This window comes from Mustela putorius, unplaced genomic scaffold (genome assembly GCF_011764305.1).
Source record: "Mustela putorius furo isolate JIRA1106 unplaced genomic scaffold, ASM1176430v1.1 tig00000870_pilon_pilon_pilon, whole genome shotgun sequence".
NCBI lineage: Eukaryota > Metazoa > Chordata > Mammalia > Carnivora > Mustelidae > Mustela > Mustela putorius.
This window is the reverse complement of record NW_025421503.1, coordinates 2379647-2395075: the sequence shown is the minus strand read 5'-3', so window position 1 is coordinate 2395075 and position 15429 is coordinate 2379647. Positions and strand designations below refer to the sequence as shown.

The 15429-nt window shown below is 36.9% G+C and overlaps 1 protein-coding gene across 3 annotated transcripts in view; it reads right to left on the bottom strand.

Annotated features, from left to right (window-relative positions):
• The window catches only part of APOOL (apolipoprotein O like), a 146382-nt gene that overhangs the window by 54461 nt on the left and 76492 nt on the right, over positions 1-15429 (bottom strand). For all 3 annotated transcript variants that reach the window (XM_045085578.1, XM_045085580.1, XM_045085579.1), the window contains exon 3: positions 2828-2947. In XM_045085578.1, the coding sequence (XP_044941513.1) occupies positions 2828-2947 (120 nt within the window). The remainder of the gene's footprint in view (positions 1-2827; positions 2948-15429) is intronic.

Here is a 15429-nt window from a genome sequence, read left to right as displayed (position 1 = left end):
TGAATTAGCTTCATGCCCTGCTTTTCATTCTGTTTAACATGGATAATACTTGTTTACTATTTTCCTCATATAAAGAAGTAATGCCTATAAAGTAGTCAGAGCATCTCACAGATAATTTATTGCAGAAATACAAAGACTTATCATCTTACTTTATAAAGCCTTAGAAAAATGAATTGAATTTAAATAAATCATGGATAGAGGTATATTTCAGCTTAGAAGCAACATCTGATTAATACATATGTGGTAGCAATGACATAATGATTTGTAAAGAAAGTAATAACAACAAACTTAAAGAAAGTACTTCATCTTCTCCTTTTTTAAAAGTGTGCATAAGAATGGGAAAAAATCTAAATAAGACATTTATTTCAGGATAGAAATCATCCTACAAAGACTAGTGTTTATATTATTTTTACATAGGAATATAAATTCTCTAAAAATTAAGATCATTAACTCACTGAAGTGATTAAAGTTTTAAATCAAATTTTCTCTTTTACCTATTTCTAACTAATTCATTTTAATGCAAGGAATTTGGTTACACTCATTTACCGAGTGGTAGATACTACCTCAATTATATCTGCCTTCAAAAATGAAGGCAGAGGATGATTTACCCAGAGTAATTGCCCATAGTCATGCTGTACTCTATTGAAGAAACCAGAAAATACAACTGAAATATATGGTCTCCATCTCTGAACTAGCTGCTATGAAACCATGGGATAAAAAGAACAAAAACATTTTTCAAAGCAAAGAACAGAGAAATAATTTCATTACACAGGAAACAAAGAAGTCATTATTATCATGATATCTCCATAATAGTAACCTTATCACAGATATTTTCATGGTGATCAGAGATCAGAGATCAGAGATGTAGAGGTTCATCCCTTCATCGTGGTTTCAAGCTGTACAAACCAGCACAGACCTTAACTGTCAAAGTTACTTCTCCCTAAAGACTCTCTCAAGAAGACCTCACCTTTAAAGTTATAATACCTATTGACTGGCTGACTGAAAACCATGTAACTGTTGAGGAAAAAACCTAGTCACTCCTTTTGGGAAGTCTTCCTTAGCTTGTTTAGGAAATCACTTTTACCACTGTGGGTCACTGCTACCTAAATTTCAAAACACTAAGGAGAAGAAGAACTGAATTTGGTCTGCAAGATTCTAAGTTTAACGCAGAATGCAACTTGAGTCAGAAGTAATTTTTTAAAGAATAGATTATGTTTATAGGGGAAAATTAGAGAGAAAAAGTTGTTTACACTAAGATGAAATGCATTCAAAGTGCCTTCTTCCACCTATTCACTTTAGCATATTAAGAGAATAAAAGTTCTTTTAGTCTTAAATTGGGTGATAGTTAACAACAGCAATTTAAGGATCTCTCAGGAACAATTTACCTCACTGAAAACAAATTTGAGAACACCATGGAAAATTAGGTCTCAGGAGACTTAAGTATGAATCATCTGGCTACTGGTATATAGTATTAGGGGCATGATTCAAACCCTTATTAGTTAATACACTTTCCTCTGAGATCAAACTATTAAAAGTGTATAATATAACTCATATTATTAGAGTTGTCTGACAGACACAAATTTAAAAAAAAAAAAACAGTATTCATCAGATATTTTAAATATCACCTGGAATGACCAGAGTTCATATTTAGTGTTTCATAAAACCATTAGAATCTTAAAAAAAAAAAAAAAAAGAATGTATTAGAAACAAAAAAGAACAAGGGTTCACAATTGGATAGGTTGTATCTGAAAAAAAAAAAAGTTGTTAGGTCAGTTATTAGGTCAGAATGATGAAAACATGGTACCAACATTATCATTATGACACTGACATTGGATATGTTGATGCCAACACAACTGTGTTGATGTGAGGATAATGTAACATCAATATTTTATCCTTACTCCATCACTCTGCTGCTAGATAACGCTGACTAAAGGCTAAGTATTTTTTTAAGGATTTTATTTATTTATTTGACAGAAATCACAAGTAGGTAGAGGCAGGCAGAGAGAGAGAGAGAGAGAGAGAGAGAGAAGCAGGCTCCCTGCTGAGCAGAGAGCCCAATGTGGGGCTCAATCCCAGAACCCTGGGATCATGACCTGAGCTGAAGGCAGAGGCTTTAACCCACTGAGCCATCCAGGCGCCCAAGGCTAAGTATTAAAGTGAGATGAATTTCATTTTTCCCAATAGCTGACTATATTCAGAATGGTCTTATAAACTATATCCAACAAGTTAACATTTTGCTTAGCCAAGTAAGAAAAGATTGCGAAATAATTTCAGAACTTCTTGTAAATAGCCAAACAACTGTACATGAAAAATAACATAAATGCTTGCTGAACTATCTTAATACATGTAGTAGTGATATAGTAGATTAAATATGGCCACAAATTCTTGGCTGCTACTCATATTGAGAGGTGATATCTAATTCCACTCCCTTTAAAACTGGGGTGGCCTTTGTGATCTAACAATAGAATGCTGTATAACTAACTTTCTTGGACATCTGATGATAAATAAGAAGCTTAGTAAATTCTGCCAAGGGCCTCTTTGTAAGAGCCCTGAACTGCCTGTGTAAGTTATCTGACTGCTCAGATCACAAGGCTTGACAGGCCACATGTATTTGCTTTACACAACATTCCTAGCTGAGCCCAGCCTTCTAGCTATCTGTGACAAGGTACTAAAGATGAGAATGGACCGTCTTAGGGCCTCTAGATCAACCCATTCACCTGATGAATGTCACTGAGTAACCTCTGCCAATACCAAATGCAACAGAAGAATTACCTGTCTGAAAAAATCAGAAACCTCCAACGTTGAACCACTATTAGTACTCACATACCTTGCACCAGCCAATATAATGACCAGTTGTACTGCGGATGGATGCAAAGCCCCTTTGTAAATGACCAGGCTGCTCTTCAACATATTTAGACTGCAGAGGTGGTGCAGTATATATGGGAAGCTAGAGGCAAAAAAAAAAAATCATGTCAAAAATGTAGAACAGCTGGACTTCTTTTTCAGGAGTATAGCAGAAGTCATCGACCTTCATGCTAAAAGCAACTAAAAATGCTGATAAAATATATTTAAAAATATCTTAAATGGGAGGAATGATCCAGGAAGCTGTTTATAAAGACTTTTCAGAAGCTTAGATTAAAAAACAACAGAAATGCAGAGATAAACAATATAGCCAGCTTTTACCTTGTCACCATGTGCTTTAAAATAGATGGTTCATAGAACATGGAATCATGAACAAAACCTAGAAAAAGCAATCTACAGATAAAATACCATCCCTATCAAAATACTAATAGCATTTTTTTACTGAACTAGAACAAACTATCCTAAAATTTGTGTGGAACCACAAGACTGCAAATAGCTAAAGCAATTTTAATAAAGATAACTAAAACTGTGGAGGTATAACAATCCAGATTTTAAGTTATATTACAAAGCTGTAGTAATCAAAACAGAGTAGTACTGGCAGAAAACTGGACACATAAATCAATGGAACACACAGGAAATCCAGAAATAAGACCAAATATCATACAGTCAATTAATTTCCAACCAAAGAGGCAAGAATATGCAATGGGAAAAAGGACGGTTTCTTCAACAAATGGTGTTGGGAAAACTGGACAACCATACACAAAAGAATGAAACTGGACCACCTTCTTACACCATACACAAAAATGAATTAAAAGTGAATTAAAAACCTAAATGTGAAACCATAAAAATCCTAGAAGAGAACAGAGGCAGTAACTACTCTGACATTAGCTGCAGCAACATCTTTCTAGATATGCCTCCTGAGGTAAGGGAAATAAAAGCAAACATAAATTTTGGGGGCTAATCAAAATAAAAGGCTTTTGCACAAAAAAGGAGACCATCAATACAACTGCAAACTGTTGAATGGGAAAAGATATTATATCTGATAAAGTGTTAGTATCTAAAATATATACAAAAAACTTATAAAAATCAATACCCAAAAAACAAATTATCCCTTTGAAAAATGGGCGTAAGATATGAACAGATATCTCTCCAAAGAAGACATACAGATGGCCAACAGACTTAAAAAAAAAGAGGTTCAGTATAACTCATCATCAAAAAAATGCAAATCAAAACCCCAATGAGCTATCAACTCAACAGCTGTCAGAATGGCTAAAATAAAAAACGTAAGAGACACAAGTGTCGTTGAGGATGTGGAAAAGAAGGAACTCTTGTGAACTGTTGGTGGGAATGAAAATTGGTGTAGCTACTGTGGAAAACAGTCTGAAGTTCCCTCTATAATTCTGTAATTGCACTACTGGGTACTTACCCAAAAATACAGTAACACTAATTCAAAGAGATACATATACCCTTATGTTTATCGCAGCATTGTTTACAACAGCCACATTGTGGAAGTAACCCATATGTCCATGGACAGATGAATGGATAAAGAAGATGTGATATACATACACACACACACAGAGGACTATTATTTAGTCATAAAAAGAATGCAATCTTGCCATCTGCAAGGATATGGAAGGAATTAGTATAATGCTAAGTGAAATAAGTTGGTCAGAGAAAGACAACATGATGTTAATCGTACGTGGAATGAAAGAGAAGGAATGAGCAAAGGAAAACAAAAGACAAAAAAAAAAAAAAACAACAGTCTCTTAAACAATAGATAACAAACTGATAGTTACCAGATAAGAGGTGGGTGGGCAGATGAGTAAAATAGGTCATGGAGATTAAATATTACACTTACAATGAGCACTTGAGCAATGTATAGAATTGTTGAATCAGTATATTGTATACTGGAAATGAATATAACAGCATATGTTAACTATACTAAAATTAAAATTAAAAAGTTGATAGAAAAAGAACTCAATTGACAAGTTAGACTAGATATAGCTATTGAAAGACTTAGTGAACTGGTCAATCTGAAGAAATTATGCAAAGAAATTTAAGAAATGAAAGAAATGTGTAAGATAGAATGAAAAGAGAGGAGCAGAGAAAATATCTAAATAGAATGGCCAAGATTTTTCCAGGACTAAACTAAACACTGGGGAGATTCAGAAATCCAACATATCCCTAGAAGGATAAAGAAAAAAATAAACCACAATTGGATATACAATAGTAAAACTCCATAATGCCAATGACAGAAAAGGAATCTTTAAAAAAAAAAAAAGCCAGAGAATAGATTACCTTCACAGGAATAAATATTAAATAAAATTTTGACTTCTCAATAACAACACTGCACAAGATAATATCTTCAATGTGCCAAGAAGAAGTAACACAACTGGGAATTATATACTCAATAAAATTAAGGGGTTTTTTGTTTCAAAAATGAGGGGGAAGCAAGAATACATTCAGACAGATAAAACCCAAGATACTCTGCAACCAAATAACTCTCATTAGGCAGTTTATTTATTTACTTACTTGATCATACTTACTTACTAGATCACCAGTTTATTATTAAGGCTATAACTAAGAAACAGCTAAATGGAAGAGGTGCATAGGTCAAGGCCTGGGGAAAGGGAATGTAGCTTCCATGCCCTCTCCAGGTACACCATCCTCCCCACATATCCATGTGTTCAATGTGGAAGCTCTTCAAACTGCATCTTTTTGGATTTTTTTTAAAAGATTTATTTATCTCAGAAGGGGGGAGAGAGAGCACATGAGCAGGGGGAGAGGCAGAGGAAGATGGAGAGAAGTAAACTATCCACTGAGTGTGGAGCCCAATGCAGGACTCGATCTCAGGACTCATGAGATCATGACCTGAAGTGAAATCAAGAGTCAGATACAACTGACTGAGCCACTGAGGTGTCCTTCCTTTTTGTTTTTTGTTTCTTTTTCAAATGTACTGTTCAATAATTTACCAGTTGCATAAAACACCCACTGCTCAACATATTATATGCCCTCCTTAATGCCTATCACCTAATTACCTCATCCCCCAATTACCTCCCCTCCAGCAAACTTCAGTTTCTTTCTCTCATGGTTTTTCTCCCTCTCTGATGACTTACCATTCTGTTTTCCCTCCATTCCCCTGTGGTCTGCTGCCCCATTTCTTATATTTGACATATAAATGAAGCCAAATAATAATTATCTTTCTCTCATTGACTTATTTTGCTCAACATAATATCCTCCAGTTCCATCCATGTCAATGTAAATGGTAATTATTCATCCTTTCTGATGGCTGAGTAATACTCCTTTGCATATATAAACCACATCTTCTATATCCATTCCTCTGCCCATGGACAACTCAGCTCTTTCTACACTTTGACTATTATGGACATTGGGGCTATGAACATTAGGGTGTAGGTGCCCCCTTTGATTCACCATGTTTCTATCTCTGAGGTAAATACCTAGTAGTACAATTCCTGGGTCAAAGGGTAGCCCTATTTTTAACTCTTTGAGGAACCTCCATACTGTCTTCCAGAGTGGCTGTTACCAGCTTGCATTCTTACTAACAGTGTAAAAGGGTTCCCCATTCTCCACATTCTCACCATCATATATTGTTTCCTGAATTGTTTATTTCAGCCATTCTGACTAGTGTGAGGTGGGATCTCATTGTGGTTTTGATTTGTATTTCCCTGATGATGAATGATGTTGAGCATTTTTTCATGTGCCTGTTAGCCATCTGTATGTCTTTTTTGGAGAAGTATCTGCTTATGTCTTTTGCCCATTTTTTAAATGGATTACTTGATTTTGGGGGTGTTGAGTCTATTAAGTTCTTTTTAGATCTTGGATACAAGACCTTTATGTGATTCATTGTTTCCTTATAATACCCAGTGCTCCATGTAATACATGCCCTCCTTAATATCCACCACTGGGCTCACCCATCTCCTCATCGCCCTCCCCTCTAGCGCTACTCTATGACCCAGAAACTTCACTACTGGGTATTTAACCCAAAGACACAGATGTACTGAAAAGAAGGGCCATTCGCACCCCAGTGTTCATAGCAGCAATGGCCACAACTGCCAAACTGTGGAAAGAGCCGAGATGCATTTCAAGAGACGAATGGACAAAGAAGATGTGGTCCATATATACAATGGAGTACTACTCAGCCATCAGAAAGGATGAATACCCAACTTTGGCATCAACATGGATGAGACTGGAGGAGATTATGCTAAGTCAAATAAGTCAAGCAGAGAAAGTCAATTATAATTCCCATTTTGATGTGAACTTTGTATTGTTTAGGGATCAAGGTAATGCTGGCCTTGAAAAATGATTTTGGAAGTTTTCCCCCATATCTATTTTTTGGAACAGCCTCAGAAGAATAGGTATTAGTTCTTATTTAAACATTTGGTAGAATTCCCCTTGGAAGCCATCTGATCCTGGATTCTTGTTTGTTGGGAGATTTTTGATTATTATTTCAATTTCCTTGCTGGCTATAGGTCTGTTTAGGTTATCTCTTTCTTTTTTGTGCCAGTACCATTCTGTCTTGATGATGACAGCTTTGTAATCGAGCTTGAAGTCCGGAATTGTGATGCCACCAACGTTGGCTTTCTTTTTCAATATCCCTTTGGCTATTCGAGGTCTTTTCTGGTTCCATATAAATTTTAGAATTATTTGTTCCATTTCTTTGAAAAAGATGGATGGTACTTTGATAGGAATTGCATTAAATGTGTAGATTGCTTTAGGTAGCATAGACATTTTCACAATATTTATTCTTCCAATCCAGGAGCATGGAACATTTTTCCATTTCTTTGTGTCTTCCTCAATTTCTTTCATGAGTACTTTATAGTTTTCTGAGTATAGATTCTGTGCCTCTTTGGTTAGGTTTATTCCTAGGTATCTTATGGTTTTGGGTGCAATTGTAAATGGGACTGACTCCTTAATTTCCCTTTCTTCTGTCTTGCTGTTGGTGTAGAGAAATGCAACTGATTTCTGTGCATTGATTTTATATCCTGACACTTTACTGAATTCCTGTATAAGTTCTAGCAGTTTTGGAGTGGAGTCTTTTGGGTTTTCCACATATAGTATCACATCATCTGCGAAGAGTGATAATTTGACTTCTTCTTTGCCGATTTGGATGCCTTTAATTTCCTTTTGTTGTCTGATTGCTGAGGCTAGGACCTCTAGTACTATGTTGAATAGCAGTTGTGATAATGGACATCCCTGCCGTGTTCCTGACCTTAGCGGAAAAGCTTTCAGTTTTTCTCCATTGAGAATGATATTTGCGGTGGGTTTTTCATAGATGGCTTTGACAATATTGAGGTATGTGCCCTCTATCCCTACACTTTGAAGAGTTTTGATCAGGAAGGGATGCTGTACTTTGTCAAATGCTTTTTCAGCATCTATTGAGAGTATCATATGGTTCTTCCCTTTTCAGTCGTGGTAGTTTATTAGTTTCCAGGAATGTATCCATTTCTTCCAAATTGCCTAATATGTTGGCATATAGTTGCTCACATTATGTTCTGAAAATTGTTTGTATTTCCTTGATGTTGATCATAATCTCTCCTCTTCCATTCATGATTTTAATAATTTGGGTTCTTTTTCTTTTTGGTAAGCCTGGCTACAGTTTTATCAATCTTATTCTTTCAACAAACAAGCTCCTTATTTCACTTATCTGTTTTATTATTCTTCTGGTTTCTATGTCATTGATTTCTGCTCTAATCTTGATGATTTCTCTTTTCCAGCTTAGTTTAGGCTTATTTGTTGTTCTTTCTCCAGCTCCATTAGGTGTAAATTTAGCTTGTACATGTGAGACTTTTCTAATTTTTTTGAAAAAGGCTTGTATTACTATGTATTTCCCCCTTAGGACCACCTTTGCTGTATCGCAAAGGTTTTGAACAGCTGTTTTCATTTTCATTTGTTTTCATAATTTTTAAAAAATTATTTTTACTTTCCTGGTTGACACATTCATTCTTCAGGTGCATGCTCTGTATCTCTCAAGCATTTGAATTTCTCCCAAATTTCCTCTTCTGTTGGAGTTCAAGTGTCAAAATTGTGGTCTGAAAATATGCACGGAATAATCCCAATCTTTTGGTATGGTTGAAACCTGATTTGTGACCCAGTATGTGATCTATTCTGGATAAGGTTCCATGTGCACTCAAGAAGAAGAATGTGTATTATGCTGCTTTAGAACGGAATGCTCTGTACTTAATCTGCAAAGTTCATCTGGTCCTATGTGTCACTGAAATCCTTTATTTCTTCATTCACCTTCTGCTTAATCTGTCCCTTGCTGTGAGTGGGATGTTGAAGTCCCTTGCAATTATTGTATTATTATCAATATGTTTCTTTAATTTGGTTATTAATTGGTTCATGCAATTGGCTGCCCCCATATTGGGGGCATAAATATTTACAATTGTTAGACCTTGTTGGACAGACACTTTAAGTATGACATAGTATCACTCTTTACCCCTTACTACAGTCTGGTTTAAAACTTAATTTGTCTGATGTGAGGGTAGCTACCCTAGCTTTCTTTTGAGGTTCACCTGTGTGGTACATGGTTCTCCATTCCCTCACTTTCAGTCTGTAAGTGTCTTTAGATCTAAAATGAGTTCTTGTAAACAGCATATGGATGGGTCTTGCCTTTTTATCCAAACTGATACTCTGTGTCTTTTGATTGGAGCATTTAGTACATTTACATTCAGAGTCACTATTCACAGATATGAATTTAGTGCCATTATATTACCCTCAAGTCCCTGTTTCTGTAGATTGTGTCCATTTCTTTATGGTCTATGTTACTTTTGGGCTTTCTCTTCACTTACAAGATCCCCTTTATTATCCCTTGCAGGGCTGATTTAGTGGCTACATATTCTTTTAGTTCCTTTGTCCTGGAAGCTCTTTATCTCTCCTTCCATCCTAAATGATAACCTTGCCAGATCAAGTACTCCTGGTTGCAGGTTCTTCTTATTTAGTAACCTGAATATATCATGCCAGCCCTTTCTGGCCTGCCAGGTCCCTGTAGATAGGACTGCTGCCAGCCAGCCTAATGTTTTTTATCATTGCAGGTTAAGAAGTTTTTGCCTTGAGCTGCTTTCAGGATTCCTCTGGGATCCCAGTAATTCTAACATTGGTTTCATATTTTTTGGTATCACTGATTTCTTGAAGCCTCACCTCATGTTCCATTAGTTGTTTTTCTCTCTTTTCCTCAGCTTCCTTACTTTCATCAACTTGCCTTCTATGTCACTTACTTTCTCTTCTGCCTCATTTACCCCAGCTGTTAGTCCACTTTAGACAGCTTCTCAGTTAAAGCATTTTTAATGTAGGCCTGATTCGATTTTATTTCTGCACTAAAAAATTCTCTAGTATGTTTCATTCTTTTTTGAAGCCCACCTAGTAACTTTATCACTGTTTTCCTGAATTTCAGCTCTGACATTTTACTTATGTCCATATCAATTAGATCTGTGGCAGAGTATTCCCTCTGTTTTTCTTTTGTTGTGAAGTTCTCCTTCTAGTCATTTTGCCCAGAGAAGAATGGATGAATGAGAGAGCAAAATAAAAAATACCAACCATGACCTAAGTGAAATACACACTAGACAAATCCTAAGAGTCAGAAACCAAACCAAACCAAAATCAAAACAAACAAACAAACAAAACAATTTTAAAAGGGGAGGGAGTGGAAGAAGAGAGAATATGATCTCCCAAGTGGGCAAAACAGGGTGATCCACTTGGTCCTGGAAGTGTTTTGGTCTATTTGTTAGAAGACACTAATTCTCAAAATTGTAAAGAAAGCAGAAGTGTGTGTGTGTGTGTGTGTGTGTGTGTGTATATATATATATATATATATATATATATATATATATTTGAATATAGTAAAAGGAAGCCACAATGAAAACTGTCTATAAAATGTAAATGTAAAAGATGAAAGTTTAAAAAAGACTTCAAAACAAAGAATTGATAAAATAAGAAATATTTTAAACTAAAAGATAAGCAAATCATGAGGAAAAGAGAATCTCAACTTCTATATTGCTATTTTGCCCTAGCATTGTAGTTTTACAGTCCTGTGTGCTCCATAAACTTAGTATTAGCCTGATGTTCCTGTTAGTCTTCTTGGGGAGGAGTCTGTTTCACTGATTCTCAAGTGTCTGTCTGTGTGGAGTTACACCGCCCCTTGCCAGAGGGCCACGCTCAGTGTAAACTGCTTCAGGTTTTTCTATGTGGCTTTTGTTCCGTGAGGGCTTTCTGTGCCTCTTTAGAGGACTAAAATAAAAATGACAGCATAGTAAAGCTAAAAGACATGGTTCTCTCTCTTCAGTAAACTCTCAGAGATAAGCAGTCTTCACTTTAGTGTATGCCAAACTCCACAGTCTCCTGCGGTGCATGCAGGCAGAGTGTCACTCTGTTTCTGTCCTTTGCAGGGCCCCGGCACAGAGAGCTGTCAACCAGTCATGTGCACACCTGCGATGAACCTCCAGGGATGGTGTAGGGTTCCTGTGTTTTTGCCCTTTGCAGTGCCCCCACACAGAAAGCTGTCACCTGCCAAGTCTCAGTTCATGGTTTATGGCAAACTGAGTTGAGAGCCCCCTCCTGGGTTCATTGACTCTAACCAGTTTGCCCACTCCAATGCTTGGGAACTGTCCTAGCTCGGGCACCCCCATTCTTTCTGTGACCCAAGGATCCTGAAACCACACTGTCTAACCTAGCATTCTGCCCTGCTTCACCACCTGAGTACCCTTCAGGCAGGGATGTCTCTCACTGGAGCAGATTTCTAAAGGTTCTGATTTTGCGGTCCAGGGCTGTATTACTTTCCCATAGGGAGCTGATGGAGGCTCCCTCACCCCACAGAGTATCTTCAAATATATACATTCAGATTCACTTCTCTGTACCTCCCACATTGCAAAAAGTGGTTACTTTTCTATTTGTAGAATTTCAGCAATTCTTTTCTTACATTTCAAGTTGAATTCATAGGTGTTCAGAATGATTTGATAAATCTCTAGCTAAATTCAAGGGACCAGATGAAATGAGGTCCCTGTCTCTTCCACCATCTTGCTGCCCTCTTCTTTTAAAGCAGAAGGAAAATATTCTCATTGAGAAGGTTTGAGATATAAGAAGGAATGATTACCAAAGAAAGTGGTAAATATGTGGGTAAACATGAACCAATGAATATATAATGTTTTATGCATATATTTGAAAAATAGAACAAAATTATGAACATTAATATAGTATAAGAAGGGATGACATACATTTAAATATCACCTTACACCAGTCAGAATGGCAAAAATTAACAAGGCAGGAAACCACAAATGTTGGCAAGGATATGGAGAAAGGGGAACCCTCTTACACTGTTGGTGGGAATGCAAGCTGGTACAGCCAATCTGAAAAACAGTATGGAGGTTCCCCACAAAGTTAAAAATAGAGCTACCCTAAGGGCACCTGGGTGGCTCAGTGGGTTAAAGCCTCTGCCTTTGGCTCAGGTCATGGTCTTGGGTTCCTGGGATCAAGCCCCGAGTCAGGCTCTCCGCTCAGCGGGGAGACCGCTTCCCTTCCTCTCTCTCTGCCTACTTGTGATTTCTGTATGTCAAATAAATAAATAAAAATCTTAAAAAAAAATAGAGCTATCCTATGACCCAACAGATGCACTACTAGGTACTAGCAACTGCACTACTACTACTACAAAGATACAGATGTTGTAAAAAGAATGCACCCCAATGTTCATAGCAGCAATGTCCACAATAGCCGAACTGTTGAAAGAGCTAAGACACCCTTCAACAGATGAATGGATAAAGAAGGTGTGATTCATATATACAATAGAATATTACTCAGCCATCAGAAAGGATGAATGCCTACTAATAGCACTGACAGGGATGAAACTGGAGGGGGTTATTCCAAGTGAAGTAAGCCAAGCAGAGAAAGACAGTTATCATACAATTTCACTCATATGTGGAACATAAGGAATAGCATGGAGGACTATAGGGGAGGGAAGGGAAAACTGGGAGGGAGAGAATCAGAGAGAAAGATAAACCATGAAGACACTATGGACTCTGGAAAACAAACTGAGGGGGTCAGAGGGGAGTGGGGTTGGGTATGGGGCAGCTGGGTGATGGGTATTAAGGAAGACACATACTGTGATGAGCACTGTGTGTTATACACAACTAATCAATAACTGAACACTACATCAGAAACTAATGATGTACTGTATGGTGGCTAACTTAACATAATAAAAAAGAAAAAACTCAGAAAAATATTCTAAGTTCTCAATATTGTTCAGAGGAATATACTGATCACACTTGAAAACAAATGGAGGTTAAAATTTCTACTTCATCAATTAAAGAAAATAATCAGAATTCATAATTGAGTAACTGTTGTGCAGAAAAATAAGTAGACAAAAATAATCTTTAAAAAGAGAAAAAAAGAACAAGATGTGCAAAAAATTAAAAACCTACAAGATTTTGTAGAATTCAAAAGGTAACAATAATAAATACAAATGGATAAAATGGCATAATTAAAAGCCAAAGATGACATCAGATAGCATTTCCAAAATATAGTCACATGCTGTTCATGAGACACTCTGAATATAACTCTTTAGGAAGCTTAAACAAACCTTTACAGGCATACTGAACAAATTGCAACAAAAAGAAAGCAACTACAAGCTATATTAATATTAGATAAAGAGGAGGTGGGTGGAGGATGGGATAACTTGGTGACAGGCAATAAGGAAGGGATGTGATGTGATGAGCACATGTAACTAATGAATACTTGAACATTATATCAAATACTAATGACATACTATAACTGGGATAATAGTTAAATATATATATATATATATATATATATATATATAGTGATGAAAAAAATTTTAAATATTAGAAAAAAGACTTTAAGACAAAATCCATTACTAAATATGAAGTGACTCTATCAAGACAAAAAGTTTAAATAACCGGAGATAATATAATCTTAAACTTGTATACACCTAGTAACATATCCTCAAAATATTATAAACAAGATAGGGGTTTAACTTATTCTCTCAGCAACTGGTTGATCAAAAGCAGATAAAAACAAAAGAACTAGGACTTCTCTAACATTGTGTCACAGGAAGTTCCTAAACTCACCTCCTACAATGGAAATACTAAATCTACAGCTACATACAGGAATATTTCTTTCTGAAAAAGATCTGAAAACTAGATGAAATGCTTTTTCACAAAAAAGGATAAAAAGACTACATTGAGACAGGTAAGAGAGACAAAGACACAGTCTCACCAACCCAAACTTCTGGCTAGACAACACACAATAGAGAGGGATCTCACAAGTCCAGTGTTCCTCCAGAAAGAGTGAAGGATCGATAGCCCACATCAGGCACCCCAATGACTAGGATCGACACTATAGAGATGAGCCCCCAAACATCTACCACCTTAGAAAACTGACGTTGCTAACGTCCAAGGGCCCCAAAGCACTACAAGAAACGGAGATTCTGCTTTTAAAGGGTTTCTTGGAGCACATGCGTGGCTCATTTGGTTGAGGGTACAACTCTTGTTTTCAGCTCAGGATTGTGGGATCGAGCCCCACATCAGGTTTCACACTCAAAAGTGAGTCTGCTTGAGATTCCCTCTCTTCCTCTCCCTCTGCCCCTCACCCAATATGCTTTCTTTCTCTCTCTTTAGAGAGAGAAAATTAACAAATCATTATTTGTTAGAGAGAGAAAATTAACAAATCATTATTTTCCTCTGTTTCTTTTATTTTTTATTTTCAGCATAACAGTATTCATTGTTTTTTCACCACGCCCAGTGCCCATGCAATCCGTACCCTCTCTAATACCCACCACCTGGTACCCCAACCTCCCACCCCCCCGCCCCTTCAAAACCCTCAGATTGTTTTTCAGAATACATAGTCTCTAATGGTTTACCTCCCCTTCCAATTCCCCCCAACTCCCTTCTCCTATCTCCCCATGTCCTCCATTCTATTTGTTATGCACCACAAATAAGTGAAATCATATGATAATTGGCTCTCTCTGCCTGACTTACTTCACTCAGCATAATCTCTTCCAGTCCCATCCATGTTGCTACAAAAGTTGGGTATTCGTCCTTTCTGATGGAGGCATAATACTCCATAGTGTATATGGACCACATCTTCCTTATCCATTCGTCCATTGAAGGGCATATTGGTTCTTTCCACAGTTTGACGACCGGGGCCATTGCTGCTATAAACATTGGAGTACAGATGGCCCTTTTTTTCACTACATCTGTATCTTTAGGGTAAATACCCAGTAGTGCAATTGCAGGGTCATAGGGAAGTTCTATTTTTAATTTCTTGAGGAATCTCCACACTGTTCTCCAAAGAGGCTGCACCAACGTGCATTCCCACCAACAGTGTAAGAGGGTTCCCTTTCTCCACATCCCCTCCAACACATGTTGTTTCCTGTCTTGTTAATTTTGGCCATTCTAACTGGTGTAAGGTGATATCTCAATGTAGTTTTAATTTGAATCTCCCTAATGGCTAATGATGATGAACATTTTTTCATGGGTCTGATAGCCATTTGTATGTCTTCATTGGAGAAGTGTCTGTCCGTATCTTCTGCCCATTTTATGA